Source organism: Emys orbicularis, chromosome 2 (genome assembly GCF_028017835.1).
Source record: "Emys orbicularis isolate rEmyOrb1 chromosome 2, rEmyOrb1.hap1, whole genome shotgun sequence".
Taxonomy (NCBI): Eukaryota; Metazoa; Chordata; order Testudines; family Emydidae; genus Emys; species Emys orbicularis.
In genome coordinates this window covers 240,722,530-240,733,965 of record NC_088684.1, presented here as the reverse complement: position 1 = coordinate 240,733,965, position 11,436 = coordinate 240,722,530, and the positions used below count along the sequence as shown (strand labels likewise).

The window sequence follows — 11,436 nt, the reverse complement described above, 5'->3', positions numbered from 1 at the left end:
GATAATAGCCTGCTGTAGACCAGACCTGAGTGTCACCTCTGAAATTAGGGGAGAAAAAGGTGAGAAACAAAATTCTTTGTAAAGAGTTTCAGACAAATTTTAAATTCATAGGTTATTCAGATGAATCACATTCTAAGGTCTATCATGTTAACACAAAGACCTACCTGAGGAATTTTTATCAACCAGGTCTATATTCCATTAAGGACTACATCCTACAGTTCTTAAACAGACAAAGTCTTGAAGGCAATTTCAATTGAATTCTTGATCCCATTGAAGTCACTGGTAGTTTTACCTGGGCATACTGTTAGGGTTGGTGTCAATTGTAGAGGCTGTTTGGGATCAGTCTGTTCTTTTGCATCAAGGCCTAAATGAGAATGCTCTAGATGTAGCAGTTCTTTAAAAAGTTTTGTGTAGAACTGTTAACAACTTTTTCAGCCTACCCAACAGCCTTTGCAACGGTTATGGTGTATGCATAATAGCAAAAGCGTGGTTTGCCCTATTAGATCACAACTGTCCTTCTCGAAAGATGATGGTACAAGTGCCAAAGCAGTTACAATGGCCTGATCTACACTACAGACTTATATAGGTATAACTACATTGCTGAGGGGTGTGAAAAATCCACACCCCTGAGAGACGTAGTTATACTGAGATAGCCCCCAATGTAGACAATGCTATGTTGACGGGAGAGCTTCTCCCGTCAACATAGCTCCTGCTTCTCGGGAAGGTGGATTCACTTCAGTGATGGGAGAAGCTCTCCAGTGATCGGCATAGTAGCATCTTCACTAAAGCGCTACAGCAGTGCAGCTGCACCAGTACAGCTGTGACGCTATAGTGTTGTATGTGAAGACAAGCCCATGTGTCATGCTGAAGTGTCACGAGTAGCTAAAAAGTCCTATTCTCGAGCGGCAGTCTGTGTCACCGATGGTGCAGGCATAACGCGCAGGGCTAGAATATGAAACTAGTGCTCTTGAGGCCTGCTGCACTTTCATTATATTGGATCACTAATATCAATGCATAGAAAAAAATACTTATGAAAACTGGCCCTACATATGCACAGCAGTCACCCTTTAAACCTCATTATCTCAGCTATTTGCAATTAAAAAAAAATCAAAGGGTTCATGTTCATATTAAGGAGCAAAATGGCTGCAGAGAAAATCATCTTAAGAAACACAGCTGATCTGAAGTTAAAGAAGTACCAAAAAAAAAAAAAAAAGTCTAAGCCCCCATCCCACATATTCTTAGTACCCCTGTGACTTTAAAACCTAATTTCTTTTAAAGTTTGTAAAAGGAAAAAAAAAAGAGTTGTTGGGCTAAGTCCTCACTTATCAAGTTTCATCCTGGAGGGAATTTTTATAGCTGAGTTATAAACCCTCCACACTAGTGTGTTTATAATGGAAATGCTGACAAATGTGATAATAAACACCAATCATGGGGCCTTAGTAGCTAGTCAGAATGTGGATGCAGGAGTTTTCAATGCTATCATAATATTTTGTTCTGTTTCCAGCACTAATTTGCTTAAATCTGCTTTCAGGTTGGGTAGTTGTAAAACAAAATCAGCCTGAATATAGATTGTAAAGTCTTTTGATTATTTTTCCTTCTCTTGGAAAGCTTGGTAATGTCTTTCAAATATGATTTCATTTAGACTTATTTTTTGGTTTACATGTCTGAATACTAAGAGTAACCCGATAGCTATGAGGGAACTCAACTTTATACCAAAAGGCAGCCTTCAGTGAGCAAAGAGAACATAAACAAACCCGCTTCAGAGCAAGATCTAAAAATGGTATTTGTTCAAACAGCGCTAAGACTTTAAAAACCCCATTATTATCTTTTCCCAGGAGTAATTGACACCGTCAGTTTTTCTTTTTAATGCGGTGATAAAGGCATGGTCCTTTAGGAGAACCAATCACTGTGATTAGTTTGTGCATTGGAGGCTGCTGTGGCTTGTGCATTGGTGGTTGCTGTGTTTTGGAAACCTTTAAATATACTGGGTAAAATCCTACCCCCATTGAAGTCAACAGGAGTTTAGCCATTTACTTCAATAGGGCCAGGATTTCACTGGATCCCATTCTGATCCCAGATATACCAGATTTATACTACTTCATTTACTTTAATGGTGTTACCCCTGAATCAGACCAGGGTAAGTGAGATGAGAATCAGGCCCATTGAACATTTGATTGCAATGAGAGGGGATTATACTGCAGCTGGAAACTTGCCCAATATGGTTCCAAAATGTGTTTACATGCCTGGTACACCATGGACCCAGTATTGCAACTGGATCCAAAGGGGCAGATGGATGGGCCCATGTGGAATCCCACTGCCTTCAGTGGAGTCCCACATGGGTGAAGGGGTCTGCCTTAACAGATCTAGTTACCATTGTTGATGGGAGCCCAAGAGAGCATTGCACTAAGGATACCATTTTTTATAAAGTCATCCAAGTCAGTGATAAATCAATTGAAGCAAGCAAAGCCAGACACTTGCACTTGATAGTTGGTTTGTAGGAAGACATTTGTCAGCTCCTCCCCTCATGTAAATCTACACAGAACTGGAGTAGCTCCTTTGAAGGCAATAGTGCTATAGCAATTTACACCAGTGGAGGTCCTTGACATTTGCCCTGAGCAGTTTATACATTTTCTCCTCTGGCATAAACTGCAGTGGCATTTTTTTCTTCAAAATCAATGATTCAAACAGGAATTTCACTATAGCTCTGACTTACCATTGTCAAATTTCCAGTGAATTCTTTAATAATAACTAATTATAGAGGATCAGGATTTTGGGTCATACATAAATAATAAAACACAGACATTGCTTTCTGCCTTTTCCTAATTGTTAACACAAGTATGAAAACAATTTGGATCTTGAAATGTTCCAATGTTTTGTTATTAAGCCAAAAAGAGAAAACCAATAATTTTTGAATTATCTGACACAGACATGTTTACATTTTGAAGCTCTTAACTTAAAATAAGATGGGTTATAGAGACCTAATTTTATCCAATGACACAGAAATGAACACTCATGAAGAGATACACAACCTTTCTATGGAAAGCACAGTTATATACAGATTATAATATAGAGTAGTTTTAAAAACGAAAATCTAATTGCACACTCCATTGGCTATAAAGAACCTGTCTTCATCTTGATTCTTTATACAGTGGTAACAACAATATACATCTGGACCATTTGTTGATTTGAGAGGTTTAATCTTCACTTCTAGTTAAATTTTTCATTTTTAGCAGAATATATTCTAATACAGGAAGCACCCCAGTTTTATAGTGAGGTTTGGGCTGTATTAGCCAGCCCGCCCTCTCTTAGAAAAGACATTCCAACAACTCAGAAAGCAGATATATTGCAAAGCAACTGATATCTGAATCAGGAAGGTCAGCACAGGTAAGGAATAAACATTTGGCAATGCAAATGTTAATAGCAATATTAATAGTAAATAATAAACATAATGAGAAAGAGCAATAACAATCCTTATGGGAGTTAACAAAACCATGGACTATAAATCATAGATACTTGGGCCAGATTCTGATCTCGGTTATACTGGCAAAAAAACAGAGACACTCTTTTGATTGGCACTGTTGCAGATTTATACCACTTAATTCAAAGGGAGTTCTGTCACTGACTTCAGTGAGGGCACACTCAGGCCCTAAACTGTTTATTAAGATGCTTTTGATGTATGGTCAGGGTAAATAAACCTGTTTTATTTATCTCACTGGAGAAGAAGTAACATCATATCAATTGAAGGAAAACCATGAGAAAGGAAGGTGAGAGGGAGCAGGAACACTAGAATGTATGTGGAGATAGATAGATAGATAGATAGATTAGATTTAGATTACAGGTATTTGGAATTTTCTGAATTGCAACATTCTTAATTTTTTAAAAATTGGGGGAAAATTAAATGAAAATAATTATGATTTTTTTCTGTTTTCAAATCACCTTTATGGCTAGCCAATTTAAAAAAAAACTTTTCAAAATCTCAAATTTATTTTTAGATTAGTCAAATTTTCATTCCCTCCCCCCCCCCCAAAATTCGCCCACCCTCCTTTCCCCAGACCAGACGCAATTCCAGTGATACTAACTAGGCAGATTCCTAGATTCCAAGGCCAGAAGGGACCATTGTGATCATCTAGTCTGACCTCCTGCATAACTCAGGTCATAGAACTTCCCCAAAATAATTCCCACAACAGAGCTTTTAAAAACACATCCAGGCTTGATGTAAAAACGGCCAGGGGTGACTAATCTCTGTCAGTTTCCCCATTGCTTTGGAAGAGGAGCTGGAACGCACATAAGGCGCGAGACTCAGGCCAGAACTGAGCTCAGAAAGCAACCAGGAGCCCCTGCAGGGGTCTCAGTTTGCAGGGCAAAGCTATTGCTGGGGAAAGCAGCCCCGAGCAAAGGGGGGAGCAGGAGCGGAGGCAGCTGGGAGGAGAGGGGGCTTTTCCCCTTCACTGCTCATCTCCTTCCTCGCCGCTGACTCTTGCCACTGGCTCCGGGCACATGGGAGCGGGTGACCCCGGCGGCGCTCTCAGATAATGCCAAAATAATTAAACTCGCCCCTCGCCTGGCCTGTAGGATGCGTCCGCCCGCCCCCACCTGCAGGCGGAGAGACGGCAGCGAGCTGGCTAGCGAAAGCCAATTAGCCTGGGCTGGGCCGAGGGGACACAATGGAGGAAGCGCCGGGGTTTCTAGGGGCTCCCGGCCGCTGCGCCCAGCTATGTGCCCGCGGGAGACGAACGGAGCCAGGCCGACCGGCTCGGAAGCCGAGCCAGAGACAAGGGAGCAGAGACCCCTCCAGGATCCCTCCGGCCTGCCTCGCTCGCTGTCTGCCAGGCCGGCTCCTTCATTGCAGCGCCTCAGCGGCGGTTAGCCCCGGGGAAGCCCACGGAAGCCGGCTGCTTGACGCCAGCCGGGGATCGGGCCCAGGCCGTGTGTTTCCCTGCTCACACGGAGCAGTGATCGCTCCGAGCTCACGGTTTTCCGGGAGCCGTTCTCCCCTCTCACCCAGGCTCATCTCCCCCCCGCCCCCTTTTCTCGTTCATTCATTCAGGGACTTTCCAACATCGCCTGGCCGCGGCTGGACTCTAGCCCCGTCCTTTCCCAGCACTCCTTTCCCAAGAAACTTTGTTGGACTTGCTGGAAGACCCCGTGCCAATTCCTAGCTCTGTTCAAATGGTCCATTCTACGCTTTAGGTGTCGTGTGATGCAATAGATTGACTTTTCCGGCTAGCAGAAAAGAGTAAGGACTTTTGAAAGGCAAACTCCGCTAACATGAATGTATTCAATAGGCGGCATGTGGAAAGCATTTACTCCTCGTCACTGTAAGGCAGGGATGCCTCCCAGGAAAATCCCGTTGAAAGCCACCAGGTCTATGTCAGCGGGGAAGCCTCAGACCTTTCCCCAAAGGCAGCAGGTGGCAAAGTTTTAAGTAAAAAGAAACAAACAAAAATCATCACTTTTTTTCTTGCCAAAAGTCCCTTTAGATATCAATGAATGTACAGATGGTGACGCTTTCCTTCCTGCCCCGCCCTCCCGGAGTGCCCCTTGATTTGATCTTATCCCATCATCCCCTGAATCCTCTACGTGACCCCAGACACTAGCCAGAGAGCCAGGAGCACTGCCTGTGCTAAACTGCGCCCCCGACCTTTCTCCTCCGCCTGCCCGGGCTGGGATGCTGTCCGCCTTCATCCCTGGATGGAGAAGCCCTGCGTCCTCGGCTCTCTAGCTCGCCTCCTTCTTGTTGCAGCTGTCCAAGAGCTCAGTCATAAAGGAGATGTAGACTATGGCCAGGCGTAAGGTCTCTATCCTGGAAAGTCGCTTCTCGTAGGCGAAGGTGGGCACCTTCTTCCTCAGCTGATCAAACGCTTCGTTGAGGTTGAACATCCTCTTCCTCTCCCGTATGTTGGCAGCCTGGCGCTGGGCATAGGTGATGACTCGCTTTCTCTTGGGTCTGTCCAGCAGAGACGTGCCCCTCATTCTCTCCTCCTCCTCCTCCTCTTCTTCTTCCTCGGGGTCTCCATCATCAAAGGGGGCCAGAGGCAGCCCCCTGGCCATGCCCTCTCGGAGAGCCAGGGCTCTCTCCCCAAACGGAGGTCCGGAGGAGAAATCGTACAGGTCCAGGCTGGGCACCCCTCGAGGGTGGCACTCAGGAGACCCCAGGGAGAGATCGGCCACGAAGTCCAGCATCGAGGCGCCCACCGGCCCTTCCTGATACGCCATTTGCTGGGCTCGGCTGGGTATTTCATCGATTCTCCCAGGGCGTGTGCGGGCTGGGAAGAGGCTGATATCTCACTTCACAGAGGGCTTGGCTGGTACCATCCCCAGCCGAACGGCGCGAGGGCATTAATATTTATAACCCAACAGATAACCGGATTAGCTGCACCAAAGAGGAAGGCTATGAGATGTTTCCCCTCGATGCTGATGAGAGGAGACAGGCAGCCCCTCGGGGACGCGTGGATGTTCCAATGAGAGAGGTTCCCCAGGGCTTCAATCCTGTCACAGCGATCAGGGCCAGTTCCTTCTTGGCAACCGTCCCTAGCTCTTACCTGCTGCGCGCTTTTGTCTCTTCTGACACCCCCGCAACCAAACGATTTTCAGCCTCTTTCATGCCCGAGCGGCCAAGATTGTTCTCCCCTGGGCTCGTTTCCCTGCTCGCTGCACGGATCTCTGCACCTTGCGACCGTGCCAGACAATTGATGTCAGACAAGTGCATGTAGGCTTTTAATGATGTCCTGAAGAGGGGACCTGCATGCAAAGGGTCACCGGGGGAATGTTTACCCTGTATCCCAGTGCAAGGAGAGCTGAATGACAGGACCTCCATTAGCCTAAGCAAGCATTGTAGGGGACCCCATATTGCATTCCCAGTAGTAACTGTTGGAATCGGCTCCCCCCCACCCCCCACCCCCCACTAGAGTTCAAACATCTATCCAGCGGGGCAATAAAACACTGGCTTGTAAAGCTCGTGTTGTTTCAGCCAGTCTCAAAGCACTTGATCTGAAACTCTTTCTTCCTACACTTGAGAAGAATGTAGGCTTTTATCCCAATCAACGCCTGGGCATATTCGAAGCCAGCTAAAGTCACGCAATGAGAACAATACGATTTTTTTTATCAGAATCCTGCTGACTACCTTCGACTTGTCGAGCTAGCATTTTTAGGGGGCAGGGGGGTTGTATTTTGCAGTTCAGACACCTCCTACTGCATTTAGATATGCACACTAGCCCTAGGGGTATCATGATTGGTCAGACCCACCACTCTTTAATTGGAATTGCATCTCTTTATCGATTTCCTGCTGTGCATCGTTTGTACACGGGGTATCTTTTGGCCTTGACTGGAGTTTATTTTTGAAAAGCAAACGTATCGGTATTTTCTTTAATCCTTATCATGCATCATCAGCACACCACGTCCGCTTTGGGGCTATTTAGCCTTTATTTTTTGTGCGGGGATTTCACCCCCCCCAAAAAAAAAACCAAAAAAACACAAATCCCGAGAAACAAACAAAACAAACAAACAAAAATCCGAGAAAATCCTTCCTGTTTGGCTACAGGACTGCAAACATTTCCAATCGATGACAAAGCTCTCCTCCCATTTCCAACACACTGAGCAGCTGTGCAAACCAAATATCTTTTTCTGCGAAAGATGAGGCTGGAACTATGTCCCCTACATGACTCTCCCACTCTTCCTTACATTTTTTTATATGAAGCAATCCAGGGCTTCCAAAGAAAAGTGGAAAGAGCTACTCCGCACAGTTAGATGTGATCAGGAGCGAATAGAGGAGTCTGGTACATCACCTGGTTTGGGACACCACCCTGAAGGTAAACCGACAAGGGGAGAGGTACATTGGACAGCTCCCGGAACTCAGGAGCGTTCATGAGCGACGCAACAGGTAAGCAACATTTCTGCAAGTACTCACTGTCTGAGTGCCAGTTAGTATGAAATAAGGCAAAATACGCCATTTTCAAATAAATTAGTGCATTGGCTTTTTTATCCTGCCCTTTAACTCACAAATCAAAGTGCACCTCTCTTCGTCATCTTATTACACCCACTATTATTAGTAGTCCCAGTGTTATTTCAATTGTTTAATGGCTTTTTGTGCATTTAAATTACTAACTAAATATCTAATAATAATAAAAACAGAAATAACACAGAGATCCAGATCATTCTTACTAATGTGGTTAGGGGATTTACATTAAAAAAGGAGAGAGCGTACCACGACAGTGTGGTTATTTATTGTGCATATGTTTAAGTAAACATTTGCTGTAAACCAAGATCATCACAGAGCACTATGGAAACTGTAACACAAGAAGTTGAAGAGTTCAAATTGTTCAGGATTGTCTGAAGAGCGGAAGATGAGCAGTTAAATGCATAGAGCGATTTATCTGAAAAGGAACTAAACATGCTCATTTTCATTTTACATAGTTTCAAATTTGTTTTGTTTAAAGATATACAGGTAAAAATTAGTTTAAAGTTGTTTGGGAAGGGGGATAGCTGACAACAAATTATTTCCATTGCAAAGTTCCTTACCAGTAATATATTTACGTTAGAAAATGAAACAAACCGGGATGGGGATTGGAAATCTTCAACTATATACATATTCTCAACATTTCCACTGATGTATGAAGCTAAAATAGATCGGAAGATGTATCAGATGATTAGCCTAGGCTCCTCAAACACTGATTAATGTTCTTGGAGGTTTTTGTTGGTTTCTAATCCAAATTTTGAATTAAAAATTTTAGGAGACAAAACACAGAGCAAAGCAAGCAAGAAAGCAACCAAAACCCTATGATTGCATCACAATGGGAACAGAATACAGTAACATACACAGGGAAAGATTATTACAGAGTCCACCTGCTATTAAGGTTTGAATAAAAACATAGTATTCTGATTGGACAAATGAGAAGTTCTAATGGAAAAGGTACATGGCTATAATCCAAGGGGATCGTGTTATCAAATTCTGTTCAGCTGTAAGGTTGTTTTTAGCTCTTTCCAAGGAACATAAGCTAAAATATTAATTTTTTTCTTATTTCAAAGGAGTATAAAGTAAATTCAGTGAGCTATCATTTCAGACATATTTTAACACATTTTGAATGCATCAGATTGTAACAGGTTGAGAGAAATGGAGGGGATGAAATATATATATGTCCATGCAAAACTTTTGTATAGAGATTTTCCAATTCAGCTGAAATAATGCGGGGGGAGGAAGATACTTTTCTCTAAGAAGCTGCTTTGAAACCTTCACAGAACAGCTCTGTGGTTGATTTAGATTATTATGTTCTATGTTTGTTTTAACCAGACAGAAAGTAATTGCTCAGTGATCATTTAAATTATTACTCTGATCCTTAAATTTTGTCAGTGCTTCACAATAATTTTTGATCCTCAGCTTGTGTGTGTCAAAGGTTGGTTTTTTTTTCAGTCACAGATACCACATAGTTTAAAAACAACATCTAGCACTTGTAGACAGTTTACATCTTCAAAGAGCTGTGTAAACATTTAGTTATTCACATATCTTTAAAAGCACCTACCCCACAAGTCCAGGTGCTTGTATGAATCATTGAAAATATGCATGATTAAGGATTAAAACCCACAAAACAATGGCTTGCCTGACCAACCCATCCCAACCTACAAAAAATAAAAAAATAAAAAAAAATAAAGCTTCCCAACAAAATAATAACAGCTTACTCACTCAGACAGCAAATCTGGTGTCTCTTGAACCAAAATAAATGGGGTGGATGAGTTCTAGAGCTCAAGGCACTGGTTCGGAAATACCCCTGCTGCCTCCCTCTTAAACCAGGGTGCTGACAATCAGCCATTTTGCTGATCACAACTGGCACAGTGTGGCACCAGGAGGTGTCATTCAGAGAGCCAGGTGTCAAGATTATGGGATTTATAGATATAAACCAACACCTTCAATTCTACCTGGAAACTAATTGCAAGTCAGTGTTGATCCCAAAGTTCTGATGTAACCTGCACTCTCTGTGAAATGCTATTTAATAGACAGGCAGTTGCATTCTGCACTAACTTAAGTTTCTGAAGGTGCAATACTGCACAGAATGCATTACAACAGTCTAACCTTAAAGTGACAAAGACATGGATAAATGTAGGTAGAGCTGCATCCAAAGAAAAGGCCCCACCCTTCTTCCTAAACTCACATGGCTATACTTGATCCAAGAGCTGCCAAAGGTCTTACACAACTCTCAATCCGTGACCCCGAATATCAAATGGCAGGAACGCTCTTGGAATCTGGGAGGGCTGATGTAGTCTCCACTAGATATTCCAGTTGCTTTCTCCAACATTACCTCTGTCTTGTCTATGGTTGTTTAACATTACACTAGTACTCATGAACCCTATCAAGAATTGAGGCCCCATTGTGCTAGGTGATGTACAAATAAACAAGACAGCCCCTATTCCAGAGAGTCTGCAGTTCACATGTCAGACAGAATGCAACAAATGGACAGAACAGCCAAGCAGGGTGTGTGTGTGTTAGAGATTGCAATAAAATGATGAATAGAGTCTAGCAGAACTCTCAGCTCGTCATGTGCCTTACAAATGGCAGATGGGAGTGATTTGTAGGGATCACCACAGAGTAGGCATTAAGATGTAAATGAGGATAGAAGGCGGCTTCACAGATTTGGACAGAACCTTTCTTGTGCATAGAGAGCAGCATGGAGAAAATCAGGTTATTGGGGCTGTCATTCCTGGAAGAGTGAAGGGGAGGGCTGATGTCTTAATAAGTTAGTAGATCTGATAGATAGGGAATGGCTAAATGGAGAAGGATCATAAAGGCAAAGACAAAGAGCTTGTGTTTGATCCAGTGGTGGAGTGGAAGCCAAGAGTGACCAAAAGCTGCAGGTGATGTGGGCAGAGCAATTAGTCAGGAAGATGATCCTAGTAGCAGTGCTTTGAATGGATTTGAAGGAGACAATGTAGCTGGCATAAACGGGATTACAGAAGTCAAGATGCCAGATGGTGGAGGTCCTTTACAATCTGGAGAGCCAGAAAAGACCTTTGAAATGTTATGGAAATAGGAGCACACAGGCTAGAGAGACAGCCTAGAGATTGGGTTCTAGCGAGAGAGCTGAGTTGTCTGGGCTGGGCCTCAAGCAGCTAGCCCTCTGCAAGCTCCTGCCACACACCAAGTGAGTTGCTTGACTACACCAGCTGGGGAAGACAAAATAGAGACACAGAGCTGGGAGTTTGTATGTAAGCATTACTCTTATTGAAAGAAATAAAAGCAACCATTCCAGAGTTTTTGTTGAACTGGATTGATTGGAACTTGGAATCTGTAAGAGACCTCTTCAAATCCCAAGATTCAGATTAGCTTTCTGCAAAAGCTTGACCCTAACATGCAGTATACATTCCTTGTGTTGATGACATATCTTTTCAGCACCATCTGTTTTCAGAGTTAGTGAATTATTGGAGTTGCAGCCCAGGAGACAGATTCTG

The 11,436-nt window shown here is 43.4% G+C and overlaps 1 protein-coding gene across 1 annotated transcript; it reads right to left on the bottom strand.

Moving 5' to 3' along the window:
* Nucleotides 1-5,718: 5,718 nt before the first annotated feature.
* FERD3L (Fer3 like bHLH transcription factor) lies at nt 5,719-6,216 on the bottom strand. Its single transcript, XM_065400076.1, has one exon. The coding sequence runs from the start codon at nt 6,214-6,216 to the stop codon at nt 5,719-5,721; it is 498 nt and encodes a 165-aa protein (XP_065256148.1).
* Nucleotides 6,217-11,436: the final 5,220 nt, after the last annotated feature.

Coding starts and splice junctions, on each gene's coding strand:
- FERD3L (XM_065400076.1), bottom strand. CDS start 6,216: ATGGCGTATCAGGAAGGGCCGGTGGGCGCCTCGATGCTGGACTTCGTG.